At 40.9% G+C, this 20,255-nt stretch overlaps 2 protein-coding genes across 3 annotated transcripts in view; both read right to left on the bottom strand.

The window, feature by feature from the left end:
- The window catches only part of ccdc102a (coiled-coil domain containing 102A), a 61,202-nt gene extending 41,494 nt beyond the window's left edge, over positions 1–19,708 (bottom strand). Inside the window, exon 1 of one of the 2 annotated variants that reach the window (XM_062390917.1) lies at positions 19,588–19,708. The gene's annotated coding sequence lies outside the window, so the exon portion shown is untranslated. Of the gene's footprint in view, positions 1–16,520; positions 16,627–19,587 lie in introns of those variants that run through there. The other variant, XM_062390925.1, reaches the window with a different exon arrangement.
- Positions 10,196–16,531, bottom strand: LOC133956100 (zinc finger protein 862-like). The gene is made up of 10 exons (XM_062390938.1): positions 13,084–16,531; positions 12,788–12,963; positions 12,504–12,679; positions 12,243–12,412; positions 11,907–12,145; positions 11,561–11,818; positions 11,266–11,454; positions 10,951–11,181; positions 10,716–10,868; positions 10,196–10,633 (listed from the first exon to the last, which is right to left on the bottom strand). Exons 1-7 carry the CDS (start codon positions 13,250–13,252, stop codon positions 11,308–11,310), a joined length of 1,335 nt encoding a protein of 444 aa, XP_062246922.1. The 5' UTR covers positions 13,253–16,531; the 3' UTR covers positions 10,196–10,633; positions 10,716–10,868; positions 10,951–11,181; positions 11,266–11,307.
- Positions 19,709–20,255: the final 547 nt, after the last annotated feature.

The following is a 20,255-nucleotide window of genomic DNA, read 5'->3' as shown; positions in this document are numbered from 1 at the left end:
CTCTTACCATATGAGAGCTGAATGGAGACTCAAATTATTTTCAGTTATTCTTACCTTAAGGCCACTGTGACTTCAGTTGTCACAGCTTGAGATGAATCACAAAACAGAGCTTTTGCTGTTCATCCAAACAGAATTTTTCATCAACTATACTTTAACTCTGTCACTGTTCCTCTGTCTCACACTTTGCCCTTTCTCTCCTTTATTTGCCCAACCTTCATTTGAACCCCACCCTCACATGGGCCTAATAAATGCACAGCCAACCAGTGAATCAGGCTCTGGGGTAATAAACTCTTTGACAGAACATCTGCCATCACTGACCATATGTTCTACAGTCCAAACATTGATTAATGTTCAACTTCAACTCACTATTCTACATTACAAACAAATCATCAGATCATAGTTGACCCTGTATTGGAAAAAGGCATTGCGGCCAACAACAATCACACACAATTTATTTCACTTGCAATGGAAATGGCTTCTTTGTCGTCTGTTGTTGGAAAGAGCAGCAGTCATGTCTGAGCAGAGTGGCCATGGCCAACACAAAACACACTGATGCACCATAAGCGACAGACTGTTTGTGTGTTCACTTCACCGATTTATGTCAATGGGACCATCAAGGGAAACAGCATGCTGCTACAGAGGATTTGTGTGTGGGTGTGTGTGTGTGTGTGTGTGTGTGTGTGTGTGTGTGTGTGGTGAGTGAGTCTTTTCTCTAAATGAGAAAAAATTATCTCTGGAAGGGAATCACACTCTAGCTGACTTGCAGACTTCCGTCAATTGTCAGTCTATATTGGATCTTATGTTGTGACAAACCCCCTTCCAGTAAACAGAGAATTATGTGAAATATGTGAACCTTTCCCTGTCCATCTTTTCTCTATTTACCAGAAGCTTGGTATGTACTGCCATGACCCTAACTAAATGGCTGTCTCATTGTCAACATGGCTCTGCATTTCAGCTCATTTCATGCAGATGAAAGGTTTTTATTTTACTGCAGCAACATGAATTCCATGTGGAGCATGTGTAAAACATGAATCTGTGTTCATCAGTGCAGATGATACAAGAAGAGGGGAATTCATCTCTCTGGGGACAGCGGGATGAGTGCAAGAGTGTAAGTGATAGAGTGAGACGAGAAGGTTTGCATGGGCTGGAATATCTCAACAACTTAAGCGGGTAAAATGAGTAACTTGTGAAAAACTGTTTTCACTTTGGTTGACCCTGAAGCTCAACATGGCCAGTTTGTGTGCATGATGTTGATATTTGTGATAATAGCTGCTTTTCAGATATGCACTTAAACGTTACATCCTGCCTCTGCCTTTTGCACCATCCCTCATCTCAATCCTGAGAAGATTTGTCTGCTGTTGAGAATGAGTCTTAAGAGAGAACCACCTTCTGTGTTGTGCAGATGTGAAAGACAAACTGCAGAGAATGTCCGGAACCAATTCTCCGGAGTTCCTTCACAGGTCATATCTGAAAAAAGCTTTTGAATGAAATATATCAAAATCAATAACATTAAAGGACCCATCGTATGCCCATTTTACCACAGTTGATATGGTTCCTCGTGGTCTTAATGAAATGTCTGTAACATATTTTGGTCAAAATACCAAAAGGATCATTTAAAACACCTTTTTACCCTGTCTTAAACAGCCCTCCTCAGATTGACCTGTTCTGAGCTTGCTCCCGGAGCCCCCAGATTTAGGAGACGGCTTTCCCCCCGGAGCTAGCGTTCGCTCGAGCTAACAGTAGTTCCGGGGAAGACGGCTCCCCGGAGCCGGTGAGATGATGGTGGGGGATGGTCCAAGGCCATGTAGCGAGACTCCCTACATAAGCATGGTTGGAAAATGACGTGCACATTGTTCATAATCCCATTCGACGCACTCTAGCGTATCGTTTCTGACATAGAGGTACCACAACAAATCGGGGGAGTTGTTTTTCTCCAGAGGTTTGGGGCGGTAGACATGCCAGATCATGGCAGATCATTCGACCACCAAAATCTAACCAGGCCATGTTTGTGTTCAATTGAACATTTGTGCCATATCTGAAGAAAAGTGCCATTAAAAAAAAAAATTGCATTTAACATTCAAGTACATCAATTGGTCCCTGAGGTGGTAGTTGTTCTACACATGAGAAATCCACTATTGAGCAGCTTGAACTCCACACAGTTACACTGATCTTGCAACTTCATTATCCCAACATTCTGTAGTTACAAGATGGCCTTTCAGCAGACGTCCAGTCTGTCACAACTTCATGTCTTGTCCCACTGAATTTTGGACCTGTCAACACTAACATGAAGCACTGAAGAAATATGCATAGCATATGTGAGATGGCCCTCAAGAAAGACATTCATGAACTGGACTTGGTATGCAAGTGTTTCCAATTGATCACACTGCTTAGCATGCTTGGCACCCTGCCAACTACAGGCTTAGATCCTTAATAAAACAATGTCCTATTACAAAAAGAAACTAATTCAGTCAGAAACACTGTATGAAACGTACAATTATCTGACTGACATGGGTTCCAGGCAGTCCACAAAATGACTGAAATAGGTGACTCATATAGTTGTGGTCTGGTCAGAAAGTCCTAACTCATTCAATCAAGTCACAAGTACATCAGAGTAGATTAGAAAATACAGAGATGAACTGACATTTTCACCAACAGTATTATATAACTGATATTTCTTTTGATGAGACAAATTCTCTGGAAGCCCTCCAATTATTAAAAAAATAGCTCACAGTGCAAGCCTCCAGTTCTAATGTAAGCCTAATCATATCAGTTTTAGCTCCAAACTTCTACTTCAAACCTCTTCCTTTTCTCACTTAGAGTTCTTGAAACAGAGCCAGTGGGAGATTTCCAAACATCAAAGTAGAGCTGGATATTCCCCCCCCCCCCAGAATAAAAAGGTTTCCACAGGAGTAACTCAATATGTCCAGGCTTGTACACAGTCTATTCAGGGAGATGACTATTCAGGCATAATTTCCTTAATTACAATATCAAAGCAAAAGATCTGAGATTTTTGAGCTACAACAATGTGGTGAAAAAAAACATACCATACTTAACCCACAAAGGACTACTCCTTAATGTCCCAAGGCCTCAACTGTTGTGATGCAAGGTTTATCATCTCTATAAGTAGAATAAAAGGTTATTTTTTAAACAACACTGTTAACAAATGGAGTGGGATGTTCATCAAATGTCTATCAAGATGACATTTATTGTTGATTGTCAACTTTTCCCAGCAGTAGGATAGTAAGGTGGCGATGAAAGCAAACCACTCTGTCCATGCACTATTAACTTAAGTTTACCCCTGAGAGGTTTCTTCTTTGGGTTTTTGAGTGATATATTTTATTTTTATTTCTCATTCAAAGTAAGCTAAAGGCTACATATTTTTTACAAAGTCCGGCGGCCACTACAAAGGGGTCACATTGCAGCAAGGGAGAAATGGATTGCTGAGCCCGGGTCTTGATTGTGGTTAGCAACAGGTACATTTCCTCCTACATTAAAATGCAGGTATAAAGTACCAACAAGCATTGAGAACAGATGATGATCTGATTGTGACCACATTCAACACAAGTGTAAATGTAACTCAATTGACATTCCACATACAACGCAAAGAAGTACGGCCGGAATAATAATCACACAGAGCTTTTCAGCTATAGGCAGCTTGAAACCGTGAGCCTAAACACAGGATAGAAGCTCACAAGGCTAAATATTTGCTTTCTAATCAGAAATTCATATACGTAGCAACAGGCTTTTCCCTTTGAAAAAGCAAACAAACAAAATAGAGTAGCTCAAAGATGGCGACCGTCTTCTTTTATTTTTTGATTGCTCTCTCTCCTGCTCATTATTACCCCTGGCAGCAGGGCAGCCAAGCAATGGAAACCACACAAAGCAGCAACACAATGGAGAGTATGGAGTCCTGGACAAAAGTTTTATTACAGCCATCAATCACGGCTGCTATTGACCCATTCCATACCAACTACCATAAGAAAGAGGAAAGTCTGCTAGTAAGCAAGTCAAGTAATTTTTGAGGAATCTTATGAGAGATGTTGCTCTTTGGAGCCATAGGCTCAATCAATGGAAAAGTTTGAACCATTTAATGACTGCAGATGAACTGATGAACAACAGATCAGAACAGTTTCAATCCACGGTGCCGATAATGGGAAAGGATTGATCATTTTAGTCTTATGAGATGATGAACTGAACTTTGAACTTGATATACCATGTATATGAACATGGTGGGCAAAGGTGTTATTGAAGCAGGCGGCGCCACATAACAATTCATACAGTACATTCCTGAACGATGACTCTTCCCCCATCTCTCTCTGCCTCTACCCCTGTAATACACACTCTCTCCCGTGGCTCCACACAGCATACGCCCTTTGTGCACAAGCTCAAATCAAACATGCGCTGAACACACAGACCATGCAACTAGCTAACAGTTTCACACACAGGTTCAACTTAGTAATGCAACAAAGCGAATCTACTACATTAAAAGGACAGTGTGTGTGACTTCAAGAGTTGACATTTTTGTTATATATGTGAGTAAGTGAGGTTCTAGGAAATGAAGCCACTTTTCTTCTCTTGCTACATTTTGGTTTATGAGGCTTAAGGAACAGACGTAGCAGATAACATCTGATCGTGAGGTTTAAGGTTAATTAATATAGCATTCCAAAAATAATATTGCAATGTTTTTAGGCTGTATTGGGAAATACAAATCATTTCTTGATACTTTAAAATCTCTTACACATCATTAATTATCGTGATGTTTGTCCCAGACTAAATTCATCACTATTGCTATAAAATAATTAGGGCCCGAGAACCGAATGGTGAGAGGCCCTATTGAAATTGTAAGGATTTTTATTATTATTAAGATTTCCCTTTGGGGGGCTTTTTCAGGGTCTAGCTGCATTTGCTTCTATGATAGTCCCATTTTTTTGAGAAAGGTAACGGCATACACACATACACACAGACTCGGTTGCTTACTTCTCTCTTTCTGACACGCAGACCGCCAGACACACTTAAACACACACAAACAGTGTGATCGGACACATATGTAAACTCAGTGTTTAAAAACAGCTGAATTTGTTAACTTAGACAAATATGGAGAGCCAGACGAGTGCGGGGAAGCATTCGGTTTGACTTGATTTGGTTGGTACCATGTAGCACAAATGATATAGACACAGAGAGGAGCAAAAAATTACAAAAAAATGTAAAACACACATTGTTTATTGTCAAACATGTAAGCTAACATAGTGGAGCTGTGCATGGCTCCCTGGGTGTCTGCCATGGGCCCTGTGACCCCCCCACGCCTTATTTTAGGCCAGGAAAACCCTGATTTGACAGAGGAAACTTTTATTATCCAAAGTTTACATAAAAGAATAATACCAATAATTGATAGAGGTAAGACGAAACATTTGACTCTCTAGCTGTTCTCCAAGCCTTTGATAATGGCTTTTGATGAACACTAGGACTAAGACTTGCCTCAACTGTTGAGAAGGCCAACTAAAAATGGTTTATTTCTGCAGGGCACAGTAGCTTCAAAGCTTCTCTTACTTCGAGAAGAGCAGAGAGAGATTTGCATAATGCAGACTATTAGGTAAAGAGGTGGAGGATTTAGAGCATCTTCTTTTTCTATACAGAAGTTTCTGAGGTGAAGGAGATGATGAAATTCCAAGAGAGAAACGGAAAGTGAAGCAGTGTATAGAAAGAAATGAAAGATAGAGGAGCTCACATCCTCATAATAAAACTTCCCATCCTCCATAGTCATTGCCTACACACCTCAAAATGATAACTAGCAAGTCTGTGATTTTCATCAAACAATACTCACTATATATTTGTGTTAGCATGACATTACCAGTGACCGGATGTAAAGCTCTGCTCAGCCTCAGACTGTTTTACCATCTCTTAGCTTGGTGTTTAATTTACAGATTGCAACTCCTGACTTGAATGAGTCTCACAGCTCTTATATCAACCTTACTGATGTTCACTGTGTCAGTCTGTTGGTTTTCATAGCACATAAACATCTATGATAAGTCCAGGGCAGCTGTGGCTGGGGGGTAGAGCGGTCATCCTCCAACCTGAAGGTCGGCAGTTTGATCCCCAGTCTGACCCATCTGAATGACGAAGTGTCCTTGGGCAAGATGCTGAACCCCCGAATGAACCCCCATAGAATATCAAAGAGCTGCGAGAAGATGCACTGTATAAATGTGTTTGTGAATGGGTGAATGTAAAACTGTACTGTAAAGCGCTTTGAGTGGTCATCAAGACTAGAAAAGCGCTATATAAATACAAAACCATTTACCATTTACTTTCTTCTGATTGGCTGCACACAAGCCTGTGATGACTTGACATCAGTGGTAGAGTAGAACAATTAACTGACCTTAAATAAACAGAAGACAGAGCTTTTGTCTCATAAAGGATTAGTTTAACATATATTTAACTGATTATACTGTATTTAATGAGGACATTTGACATTGTAAACAGTAAAATTGAAAGAAAAGCATTAAAACTTCCCCTTAAAAGAATGTTCACCTCTGCATGGTTTCCAAAATACTCATTCATTAGGTTCATTATAGTTTTAGTAAATTGGCTTAAAAGTGATATAGCTTTCAAATTTGACGATGCTTTTAAGCTCATGACTCATTACAATCCCAAAGACCTCAGCATTCTGTGCTAGCTGGAGCTCTGAAAGAAAATGCACTTTAAAAGGCTTTTTTCAACTTTTTGCCTTGAAACTAATGTGAGTTATGAACAGCACCAATGTGGACGGGATGTTGCAGATTACCAATTAGAACATTTTATGAAGCACAACATTTAATGTCTGGGAATAAGACTGACAGTCAAACTGACACAGCAACACCAATATAATTCCTCAGTATAAAATTTGTTGAATTGTCTGAATGTCCTGAGATTACCAGGAATTAGCATGGTTGTAATCTTTCTTTTTAATCTTTCACAGTCTGTGTGATGCAAAGCTCAGTGGGCAGCTGGACACTAACTTGTTCTAATGAGGATCAACCAATTATTAATGCAAGCAAATCAGCCAAACAGACTTATACTGCAACACACATACACATAGGAGCACATGGGTTCCGTTCAAGATCTTCAAAACAGGGGGGAAACACTGCCACCATGGACGGCAAGGATAGTTTTTTACCACTCACTTCACTTGTTGAAATGGAATAAAAAAAAACAGCAAAATGATGGCCCTGGATGGGATTTTAGATAGCAGGCCTGGTCCGGTCTCCTCACCGCCTGGTCCGATCTCCACCCTGCCTGGTCCGGTCTCAACACCGCCTGTTCGGTCTCCGGTCTCAAAGTCGCCTGACCTGGCCGGAGATCGGTGATAAGGGTATGTAGAGGTGGCTGATCCTCGTTTTTGTTTTTTTTGTTTTTTTATCATGTTAAACAATATCTTAACCACAAATATATAATACTTCTGACAGGTTTTGCCAAATGTAACTCGAAACTATCAAACAAGGCACAGAGTCGAGAAAGCTTCATAAAAATAACTGGTTGCCTGCATTAGACTGCAGGTTGCCACCTCATATGATGATATAACGCTATTCCATCTTCTGCCATCCCGACGTTGTGCCAAACTTGCATAATAAAGTGTAGACCCAAGCCCATTTTACTGTGTAAATAGTTCAACATAGTACTGTCATAATACTTTTAAAGGGATAGTTCACAGAAAAAGTTGAATTCACATTTTATTTCAGCTCAAACTGTGACTGTGATTTTTTGAAACACTAAATACTAACAACACGAAATATCAAAAAACAGAGAAATAAAACTCAACATTAACAGAAGCCCTTGGGATATACAAATCTGTCCCTTTTAGTTAAGACCAAAACTAGGCCTAAAACAGGATGACCATGACCCACAACTGTCAGTGAGAGGAATCAGAGCATTCCACTGACTCCACCCACCACAGCAATCTGCTGCTTCCATTTACCACATCTGGAAGACAGATCACCTTGAGGCCACCAGAGGCAACCACTGACATCATCTGGTGGTTCCACCCAAACAAGACAGCTGTGTGCCCATACCAAAAAATATACGTCATTAAACACATCCACACAATCTAGTATTTATAAAGCACATAGTTAAGTCTCAGTGGCAGGAGCAGACTAAAGACATTCCTCTGCTTGCCATAACTAGAACACTGCTTCCAGCCATAATTATCAAGTACTAAACAAACACAGCTAAACATAGACAGACACACACAAACTTTCACTCAGAAATGGAAACACATGTAGTAGGGTTATTCTGATGAGAGTATGTTCACTGGGAGACCCAAAGGAGGAAACACATGTTCAGAAGTTATTCTTTATTTAGTTGATAATATTAATCATTCAAAATTTGTATTGCTAGTTAATATTCAATTTGTTAATGGTGAAAATCCCTAATTTGGATAGGCAAAAAAAAGGACAAATGAATCGAGCGACATCACTGTGACACTGACCAAGTCCTTTCGTGGTGCTTATGTCACTGGGGCCCATAAGTTTACAGCAGCACTTTGGCATGCTGGATAGGATCGGAGTGGACTGGATCTCTGGTGGTGCGCCATTATTCATCTAATGGCCAATGGATCTGGGTCAAGAGGGAAGACCCGGGGGGCGCTAGTGCGCATGCAAAGGATGTAGACGTGTTTGGTCTGCGCTCGTCTCCGTGACTTACAAAATCATCTGTATACCGCTTTTTTTTTGCCCATAGACCACAAGTGTGTGTGGGTATACTTCCCTAAGAACTCTATCAAACTGAAAATCCAAAATGCCGAAGCCAAACGTCTCCAGCAAAGCCAAATCCACCTACAGTCAAGCTGCCGGACCATACCGCCGATAGCTGCAGTCTTGCTGGCGATTCTCCCACCAGGTCGGACATGCCTCCAGATAAAACCTATGAAATGTGTAAGGAGCTGTGCAAAGAGGTATAAGAGTCAGTCCTGCGCTGCATTAATGAACGTGTCGATGCCTTTGAGGCTAAGTTTCAGTCACTCTCAACCAGGTCATAACTCAGCGCCGCGTCTTCAGAGAAATGCAACAGGCTCTGCGCAACGATGGAATAAAACACACTCTGCGATACCCGGCCAAGCTTTATGTTTACCCCTTGGATGGCGGAGCGCCCAAGATCTTCGCGGACCTGAAGGAGGCGGCGAAGTCCCTGGAAAGGAATAATGTACGAGAAGGGGAGTAGATCCACACACTGACATTCTTCATTTAATTCACGGTTGCGCAGAGGTGAGGCAACTATTTGTTCAAAGCAGCTGACCAGCTGCTCACAGCATTGGGACTTTTTGCATATTGTCTTATATACACTATATTACAACGGTCCAGCTTGAACTGCAGCCATGTTCGCACAACTTGAGGTGCTGATACTGTTTATACTTTCACTGCTTTAATTGCTTTATATCGCGGTATCATATTAATTATTAATATAATTAATGTTACTATATTGTCGCGGGGAGGGGGCTAGTGGTAACATATTCTAGATACTTGCCCTGTAGCTCCCTTTGAGATGAACACGGGATGCTATGTGCCAGGTTCGGGGAGGCATAAGGCGGGGTGGGAGGGGAGGGATGTTACCGTTCTCTTTTTTTTTTTGTCTTTTACCATTTTTCATTTGGTCAGTGCTTTACTTTACACTATTTGGTCGTAGGGGACACATTTGTCTTATGGAAGGGGCAATATCTCTGTAGAATCATTTGCTATTGATGAACAGGGTGGTTAAATTTGTGAGCTTCAATGTGAATGGGTTAAACGGACAGACGGAAAAATTGAAAATAGACATTGCCTTTATACAGGAAACCCATCTGACGCCCCTGGAGCATAGAAAATTGAAAAGGGATTGGATAGGGCATGTAATATCATCATCCTTTAACTCTAAAGCCAGGGGAGTTTATAAGCGTACAAATTATATAACAGAAGAGCAAATGTTATAGGAAAAGATTATTGTAACATATTGCCACTAATGTTAACCACAAGCATTGTAATGCCTGACTTACCATTAACCTACATATGGTTGTAACCCAACCTTACTTACAAGACCTAGTTAGAATATCATTATCTATCTTAAAGAGTGATAGTTTTAATAATCAAATAGACAGATTGATATTAGGGCTACACCTGATGCCTAAAACCCACATGCAGTGTTTCCCCCAGTAAATGTCTCAGTCAAGGTGGTAAGCAGGTGGCGGTGCTGTTGGCGCGGCGCGTAGCGGCGCGGCGAAAATTTTTGGGGGTATTTTGCTCAAAGATGCCAGTACGCATGAATGAAATAAACAACTGTTTATTTCAATATAAATAAACAACAGTAGGTACAAATGTTGTGGAAAACATGCAGACACTACAAAATAAAATTAAAGAACAGTGCAAATTAAATACAAATAATGGACAATACACTTAACTTTTGTATGCACATAAAAGGGCAAATTCAACTATTTACAGTTCCTTTCTGGATCTTCTTATTTGCGGCACAGCTGACAAGAGGCATCAGTGCATGCTATTCTGCGTGGCTGTGCAAAGAACAGTTCCAGCGCCCTGCTGAAATTAAACTTAGACACTGGTGGGCCATTGATGCTGATCTTCATGCAGGCTGTAAGACTCTTGCCCTGCAGCCTGTTTCGCAGGTCTGTCTTTATCTACACATAGAGTGAATGAAGTCAATGTTGTATTTAATATTTTAAATTTTGAACTAAGATAGTGAGAAGATGATGGGCTTACCCTATTCATGGCAGAAAAATCTCGCTCACAATTGACACTTGCCACTGGTATCGTGAGCGCGATCGCTGACAGGAGGGACAGGTTTGGATACAGCTGATGTAGCTCATCATACTGAGATGTCATTGCCTTCATTATTTCCAGTTGGGATTTGTCCTGATGGATGAAAACAATTGGTCAGTGTCTGACTGATATGCATTAACATATACAAACAACTTAATAGGTTTTAAATACTCACTTTTAATATTCCAGTAGTCACAAGCACTTTGAAGCTTTGCCACTCATGGAGCAGTGGCATCTCTTGAATGACCTGAAACTGCTTCGCCAACATCTTAAGGTCCGAGATGGCCTGACCCTCGTCAGCTTGTGGACCTGGTGGTCCCAGAGCGTTGAAGGCACCCAGAATGCTCACTTGCTGGAACCTCAGCTCCAGGTGTTCCACGAGACGGTCGATGTAGGGGTCCATGACCTATTAAACAGTGGACGTGAGAAAATAATCATTAATGATAGATATATTTAAAAAATTATTCTATATATTCATCGTTGAGCTTACCTCGTTCTGAAACTTTGTCCAAAACCTCCCGGTAGATGTGGGCTAACCTCTGTCACGTCTCACCCTCTCTTCCTCTGCGTCAATGTTAAGGTTGTTGACCTTTTCATTGACCTGAGCCAAAAAGGAGCCCTCAGGTTGCTTGTCACCTGCTGCCTTTATTTGCCTCAGTGTCTCAATTGTGACAGGAACCTAAATACACATGCAAATCAAACAATTTTATTTTTAATGACTATAACTGACATGCAATTATTAAGAAATTGAAATAAACATCAGTTGAAAAAACATGACAACTTACATGGTTCTTAATTGCCATGAAGTTCACATTTTCTTTTTGGAATAATTTGGAGAGCCGGGCCAGGTGGGGCAGGATGTCAGCCTGGAGATGTACAGCTGCAACAAATCTGTACGTTGCACAGTATGTGTATAACCCTCTTGCCACCGGGTCCTTCTTTAGATCTGCCTCCTCCGCAAGTGTTGCAAGCACTGCAGGCAGATTCCGTTGCAGATTGGAAATGGCCTTTTCTTGAGACAGCCACCTAGTGTCCTTAACCTCCTGGGGATGGCAATGTGAGGTGATTAATGGAAGAATCATTTAAATGCACATTGCTTTAAGGAACTCGATGTTAAGTTGTTTCTCTTACTGTCACTTTGAGGGCGGCTACTTGGAGAACACTGGCAGCTGCTTTGAGGGCACTAGTGCGGTTTGCACTATTCCTAAAATAAAGATGAAGATCTTGCAGGTGCTTTCTGAAGGTCTTCATGTAGGGCACTCCATCTGCAGCATCCTTGCAAGCGAGGGCGAGGCGATGAGCAGCACAATGCACTGTCACTAATCCTGGCCAGGTGTCGGCCAGTAATTTGGCTGTGCCATTATGTTTTCCTAAATTAAAAACATTAAAAGTTATAGATTAAGGCAAACTTGTTCATTATAGTCAACATTAAATTCAAAGTAAATTTTCTTCATTCATTCACTCTACCGGTCATGACTGCTGCTCCGTCCGTGCCAAGGCCATAAATCCGATCCTGAGGAATTCCCTTTTCTATAATGACTTCCTTCACTGCCTCGGCAATGGTTCTTGCCATGCCATCTGGTATGGATACCAGATCCAGGAACTGGCAGAAGAGCTGCCCTTCTTTGTCAGTATACCTGAAATGTGTATAACATCATTAAATGTGATCCTGTTTTTATTACACAGAGAGGACATCACAAGGCGCTTAAGAGGTGACAACTACTCTACCTGACATGAATGTCCAGTTGTTTTAAGACTGAAATGTCTGTGGACTCATCTATTTCCAGGCCTACAGCCTTTGAGGTTTTGATTGCTGCTGAAATGGGCTCGTCCACCACTTCGGCCAAAATCTGCAGCATGTCGTCCACAATTTTGTGGGACCTGTAGTTGGTTCTTTGATCAATCTAGGGGAAAAAAAATTGTGCCTTAACAGTTAATTTTACCAAAAGTATGTCATAACGACATTCATACTCAGTCATCAGTCATAATACATTCATAATGAAAAATCTTACCCTCAATTTGGAAAAATATTCGCAACCTAGAAGGTCTGCCAGATCAAGCAATGCAGGGTAGTTGGTGTGGTGTGCAATCTCGTGCTTGACAAGCCAGTAAAGGCATTTAAAACCACCAATTATGGCCTCATGCTCCATGTTGACAATCGGTTGAAATACCTCACTGATTGACAGACCTAATTAAGAAATATTCAATAAGTTGTATAATAAATTATTAATAATAATAATTATTATTATTATAAAAGAAATAAAATATTCTTAGTTTGTTAATTCATTTATCATTTAGAAACACTTACTTTTGCTGGTTTGGGCTGTGATGGCCACACATGCAGAGTGGTTCTTGGACGTCATGTGCTGATCCAAGGCATCACGTCTATAGTTCGTGCATGGGATTTCTATGAATGGCCTTTGAGTAGGGCCGCGTGTTGCTGATTGACGGTTAGATCTACATATTCTGCAGAACATCCCTACGAATGACGCATTGACTCGTGATTTAATAAGCCCTACAATGTTATAATCAAAATATTAATTAATTAATAATAAATAAATAAAACTCACCGTGTTCGGTATGATACAGCCAACTGGCGTATTTTTGGTCCATAGCCCACTCCGTGTTCCATCCACTAACTCTGTGTTTAGAGGATTGCTGTGGATCCGGGGGTGGGGGGGGAGGCGGACGAGGTGGTGCCGACGACGGCGAAGTTGGCCTGCTTCTTTGCATAAAGAAGCCCAAAATTTTGGGCTGTCTTTTGCCATCCATTAAGCTAGGCTATATTGGCCTATTGCAAGATAAAACCATGTGCACAGGTACGGTTTCAATAACTGTAGCCTATGTTTTCAACTTTTTTTAAATTCGAACTTAAGTTAAGTTTATTCTTGAATTTTATGTAGTTAAGGTTAATAATGATCTTACCTTGTTGCTTTAAGCAGGTTTTTAAGAAAAATCAAGCTGCCTCAGAAGATGACAGTTTGTGATGTCGGATTCCGTTCAAATTAACCGCCTATTCATTGTGGACGGCAAGAAAAAAAAAGTTTTCGCGCATGCGCACCTGATTCTGTATGATTTAACATGTACGCAAATAAGCATCATTCTTTGTGCCTTTTTTACGTAAATGGTATGCCACATAAGCCTTTACGTTACATATCATTCATGGACCAATTAAAATCGAGATATTACTAGACATTTACGCAGCTTAGGCCAACGTCATTACGTTGGCTATGCTCATTCACGTCGCGTTACCCCCGCGGATTTTTAAGTCAACATTGCAGCTGCCGTGTCCGTGCCCGCAGATATTTCAGACTGGAGGAATTTTAACAAATTGGATTATAATTTAAAAAGGAACAGAATGAATAGCAAGAGAAAGGCCTGAACAAAAAGGGAGAGCAGGTCAGACTGGAGCCGGACACAGAAACTGAACATCGGTACAAACCAACTGCAGCTTCTGCTCTGATGAAGAAGATGCGGCGCTGATCTCTGACCAGCTGAGACCAGAGAAACTCTGGGTTTTCACTGTTTCCATAGTTAAGAAGCAGTCGGTCACTGAGAGGCTGCTCCACGAGAACGCGCTCTGCTTTCACTGTGTCTCTCTGAGCGAGTGCGCGAGGCGGGGGGCGGAGCTACGGACCGGAGCGCTATCTGGGAGCGCACAGGCACACACACACACACACACACAGATTCACTCGCCCGCTCCTGATACTTCATGACAGCCTGATACGATGATGTTTTAAAAATTATTGTGACTTAGTCAACCACCAACATTTTCGTCTCGTCTCGTCTCGTCAACGAAAATTAAAATAGATTTCGTCATAGTTTTTATTTTCAAAGATTCGTTTTCGTTACGTCTTCGTCTCGTCTTCGTCATGGAAAAAAGGTCGTTAACGAATATATTTCGTCATCGTCTTCGTCAACGAAATTAACACTGGAGTGGAGTTGCCATCAGTTATGCTGTAGTCCTACATAATGATGAATGCTGCCTTTTATTTTTAAGTTGAATAGAAGTAGTACCGGTAGTTTGAATCGGCGAAGGTTTGACTTGTTGCCTTACGTTTATTCTGCCCTCGGTGTGAGGGACGGGTCCGTTAAGTCGATGGATGCGATGTTTAATCATTTAGACCAAACTACAGTAGGCTACGGGCAAACCTGAAGTCACCGTCGTGACATTTCATATACGTCCCGTCTGTGTGTGTGAGTGAGTGAGTGAGTGAGAGAGAAAGAAAGAAAGAAAGGGAGGAACTTATTTGAAATCGGCCGTGCGTGCCTGTTTGTTGTTTATTGTTTTTGATTTAACAATATATAGGTTTAGAGAAATCTGGCTTTCAGAACTCAGATGCATACCCACTCACTGACCTCACCGCACGTCACTGGCGGTAGATTGACAGGTGACTATGATAGACTATGCAACAATATATTCAACCACCAGATGTCGCCGTCTCAATTACACTCAAAAAACTTTATTGGCACGACTAATGTTGTAAACAGTATTACCTGAGTATTATCAATGCCATTTTTTTTATTTTTTTTTTCAACTTTTTTTTTTTTTTTTTTTTTTTTTTCAATGCATTGGTAGTCAAGGCGGGGCCCTAGTCTTGTTAAGGCGGCCGCCTTAACAAGATAGTGCTGGGGGAAACCCTGCATGTCACATGTACCAGCATCTTTAAGACTCTGTTGAAATGAAATCGACCACTGAACTGAGCCCAAGACTCATAGGTATGTCATTGCTTTATTTCATCTATTGTCGATCATTAGCTCACAGGGCCAATGTTCCCTCCAACCGCTGGGTATTGTGTATCTACTCACAGCACAAGACAAATAAATACAGCCTACTAGCACAGCCAGAAAGCTAAAGAGAGACATTTCTTAATAAACCACCTTGGGAAATAGCACAACGAATTATAATAACTAAAACAATAACTATGGCTCAGAACTGAAGGTTTGTGTATGTAAATGACTTGAACCCTGAATGTGGCTGAGGGGTAGAGCGGTCGTTCTCCCTCCTGAATGTCGGTAGTTCGATCCCCAGTCTTCCCCATCTGCATACTGAAGTGTCCTTGGGCAAGATGCTGAACCCCGAATTGCCCCTCATAGATCAATAAAGTGCTGCTTATAGATAAACTGTATGAATATGTGTGTGAATGGGTGAATGTAAAACTGTACTGTAAAGAGCTTGGAGTGCTCATCAAGACTAGAAAAGCGCTATATAAATACAAAACCATTTACTTTGTTAGAATAATATCCTTATATTAATGTTTTTAGATGATGATGGACCTCAGGGGAGTTGTTCAATTAGAGCAACAAGAGTAAATGTAATAAAGTTTACCCCAAATAAAACTAGAAGTGATGTCATGTACTGGATGCATCTTTTAGAGTTAATGGTGAAGCTGACATAGTGAATTAGTGTAGGCCAGGATGGACTGCAAGTAACAGTCAGTTACAGAACCTATGCTGACAAAAACTTGAATCCCAAGACTGTCAAGAGCCTGACAGTCACTGAGCTGGAGATAAAACAGACAGAGATAGGCAGAGGGCGCAGAGCAACCAATGAGAGACAGATTGAGAAATTGGAGGGTTGGAGGAGAGCTTGAGAGAAAAGAGATGAAGAAAGTAATCTAAACAATTTGAGAGGATTGGAATGTATTTAACCAGGCACAGTGACTGAGGGTACAGCATCAACATGGCATATAAGCTCTCAGCTACATACAAACCACATCAGAACAAATAAGACTGCATTCTTACCATGGTGCTTCAGTCCTGAGGAGGCTAATCTGCTTCACAGTAAGAGAAATGCACATACTGTCTTCCACAGACATAAAAGACACAGTTTGAGAGGACAGAGATTAGTAATGAGAAAGAGAGGTTGTTGCAGCAGACAGAGGTAGTAGAGAGATGTGGCTACTTTGGTTTCACTGGGTGGGGTGAAGCATAAGAGGATGTTGATATTCCACACAGGAAGACAGACAAGCAAAAGGATATACAAAGGCTACACAAAGGCCAGACACGATGACTAGCAGTGCTCATACCCAGAACTGTGTAGTTTTCATGGTGGAAACATCTCTCAGTCAGTAATGACATTCTGTCCCACACATAAAGCTATTTTAAGAAAAATAAGCATTATCACATTCACATTACATTTCATTTAGCTGATGCTTTTATCCAAAGCGACTTACAATAAGTGCATTCAACCATGAGGGTACAAACCCAGAACAACAAGACTCAAGAAAGTTTAAGTGCCACTAAATTGTTAGTTTTAAAACTTTATTCAAGGTATTGTCGGAAGAGAGACATCTGGTAGCGCAGGTGCCCAGCATACAGAGTCTTGAGTTGCAGGAATAATACAGGTACAGAGCAGATCTCCTAGCAGAGATAGACCACTGTACATCAAACAGGACAGCCCCTGAATTTGACAATGCCAACTACCCTTTCTTGCACTACTCTTCTTCCATCAATGAAAATCTGAACCAAGATTCTTGGAAATCAATCCAATAGCTGTTGAGATACTTAAGTCTGCCTTATTAAAATGTATGTATCTATGTGCAAAAGCCACAATGTAATTCCTAATATTATAATGGTATTTTAATTCGAAGAACAAAACACATCAGAAAACAGGTAAAACTTCTTCTTCTTCATCACATTGTTTTTTTGACAGAAGAAGGAAATAGTATTATAGTTCTTAAAAATAATTATCGTTGAGCCCACGTTAAACAGTCTATTCTGCAGGGGACCAGTCTATAATAGTATACACAAAGAGAGAGATATAGATCAGACATGGTGTCTGAAGAGTGAGCACGTGTCTTTTGCCTTCCGAAACTGTTTCCATGACAACCATAACTCACACAACAGTCTGACTCTCGCGCGCGTGCGTTAGTGTATGTGTGCTTAAAAAAAGAGACAGATAAATAAGGGAGATGAAACTGAATGAAGTGGAGGACAATCGTGAGAGAGGTAACGATGGAGGATGAAATCAAAGACAGAGTAGTGCAGCCTGTCCTCGTAGTCACACAAACACAGCAGGTAGCTACAGGAAGCAGAACAGATGGTGCTGTCTGCTGCGTGAAACCTCAGGACACTGCAGCAGGATATACCATGAGGAAAACCCCCAGTCATGATCCATCTCACATCTTAACATCTAATATTCAGGTTTAAAACAAGTCTAAAGTTACATTCTGTTTCTGTTGTGCGTCTTGATGCATCTTTTCCAATTCTTTAATTCCTTTGTGGTTTGGAGATGATGTAAGGACTTTTTGAAAGTCCGAAATTGGTGGCCCGTCAAGGGGAAGTAACTTGTAGTTTAATTAAATGTAGCAGTTTCGTCGACACCAAAAAAAAGAGCTGGATTCATCTTAATCTGTTAACTCACCAGGATACATTTACTCAAAATATTTCACCACATTGATCAAAAGTCCAAGATTGCCTTGAACTTTTATGGGACTTTCTCACCTAATTTCCCTTTGACCATGGTCCAGATCTACACACTAAAACTTTGTCTAACCGAAAAAGGTGGTCTTTGTCGAGATCAAACAAACCATCATTTGGATCATATACAGTGTGAAAAAACTTTTTGGGATAGTTTGGAATTTTGGACCAATTGCAGGAAGTTGAGACAGTATTAAACAACGTAAAAAGAGAACAAGTGGAAGCAAAGTGTCTCGCAGGATTGCTTGTGTCTGGACTTCCTACAGATGCTGCCTTTCACATATGAAGAATGCAGCAGGAGATTCTTCGCTCGGATACATTCACAACAACCTCCTCATTCATTTTCTCCATTTAAATGGGAAGACTACTTTTTACCATCAACAAACCACTCAATGCCAAATGTAGGTAGATGATGAAGTCCTATATTAGTACCTTCAACATACAAATGTCTTAAGTCTGCTCTCTAAATTGTGGAGAGAAAATCATGGATATTGAGGAGCTAAAATAAAACACTTGAGTACTTGACCAATAATACTTCTTCAGTGCTACAAGCCCCATCTCAAACGTGGAATTGCAGCTTTGCATTTTCAGAGACTGATCTTGAATGTGCATGATAGGCAAAACATTCCTGGCAAACCCTGTCCTACCCCCCTTCACAGACAGCTGATCCAGGACCACCACAACTGAAAAGATGGCATCTCAGCATATTTCCAATCATTGCAGGTGGTTTGCTCTGATTTTGTAAAGGAGCTGGGAGCCCGTGGTCAGGTAACATTTCACATTCCACAGTTTTTAGACCTTCTGTTTTATGGATTATTAGTGTAATTAATTCAATCAGCTCCGGGGAAATCCCTCATTCATTGCTGTCAACATTCTTACACTCTTAGCCATGAGGGTTTATGCAACTAGCTAATGATTGATCTACAACTACCTTCAGGCAATGGATTTTTTAGATTGTCTCTTCTTCAGAATAAGGCAGCTGTTACAAGCTAACTGTGCCCTTTCAGGATCCACTGGGCTCCCCCACTTTAACAACTACTACAGGCCACTCCCTGGAACTCCCTGATCATGTTCCTTACATTGCAGGTCCATTTAAATCTTTAAGAATGACTTAAATCATTCATAAAGACAGGAGCCCCAATGTGTAAACTTCACAGTGTCTTCAAAAATCAAGAAAAGGCTCCTTCCTTCAGCACCACAAAAGCACTATGACAGTTATCGCTACAATAAAGTCTAGTATTTGTGAACTATCACTCAAATATATATGAATGTTGCATGTATGGAAAGAGGGAACCATGGGGCTTTACGTGTCATCTGACACCAGTGAGCATAGGAGCAGAGTGCTCAGTCAAACTATCAGCCACTGGAACACAAGTAGCGGACGACGTACCGTAAGTGAAGTAGCGGCAATGACTGCTGTGATCTCCCGATGGAACATGAGTATTAATCCCGGGGAAGCAGCTCAGGATTCCCCTCTTTTCTTCCTCCAAACAGTTCACCAGGCTTCTTGTTTTCTGCTGGTTCCCCCTCTGCTCTGGATGGAGACGACGTCCTCACCGAAGGGAGAAAACAGGCGGGTCTCAAGCGTTAGGGTAAGCCGTCTGACCAATAGTCTAACTGTACGGCAACAGTCTACTGCTTTCAACCAATCAGGTTCAGCTCCCAACTCACCGCGCTGCGATAATTGGCTGGTTGAGCAAGGACCGCCCTGATGAAATTACTACAAGAGAGGACGAGAATGAGTGTAACGTGATATATATTTAAATATATAATCATACATAGATAATAGCCAATAAACTCCATTAGCAGATGCTCTTTTTTTATTTACAGAATTAAATTAAAGTTAAAGTTAATTATATTATGCCGGAATTAACATTAAATGTCATTCCTACTGAAGTTATTATCCTTTTTTATTCAAACAAACAGATTCAAAGATCTTACAACTAAAGCAGACTTAACTTAAAACAACTTCTTAACTCTTCAGTATTATGAGAACTTTGGTAGTCTGGGAGTGCAATTTTGACTTCTGTGAATTATTTCTGATATCTGTTTCAAACA

The sequence above is a fragment of the Platichthys flesus genome, chromosome 1, assembly GCF_949316205.1.
Source record: "Platichthys flesus chromosome 1, fPlaFle2.1, whole genome shotgun sequence".
Taxonomy (NCBI): domain Eukaryota; kingdom Metazoa; phylum Chordata; class Actinopteri; order Pleuronectiformes; family Pleuronectidae; genus Platichthys; species Platichthys flesus.
This window is presented reverse-complemented; position numbering and strand designations above follow the sequence as displayed.

What these genes read in the sequence shown, in the direction of transcription:
- LOC133956100 (XM_062390938.1), bottom strand. Translation starts at nt 13,252, where the DNA reads ATGTTCTGCAGAATATGTAGATCTAACCGTCAATCAGCAACACGCGGC. An exon ending in AATATTTTTCCAAATTGAGG is followed by an intron (nt 12,680 to 12,787) that starts GTAAGATTTTTC and finishes TTTTTCCCCTAG; the next exon opens with ATTGATCAAAGAACCAACTA. An exon ending in TAGCCGCCCTCAAAGTGACA is followed by an intron (nt 11,819 to 11,906) that starts GTAAGAGAAACA and finishes TGCCATCCCCAG; the next exon opens with GAGGTTAAGGACACTAGGTG.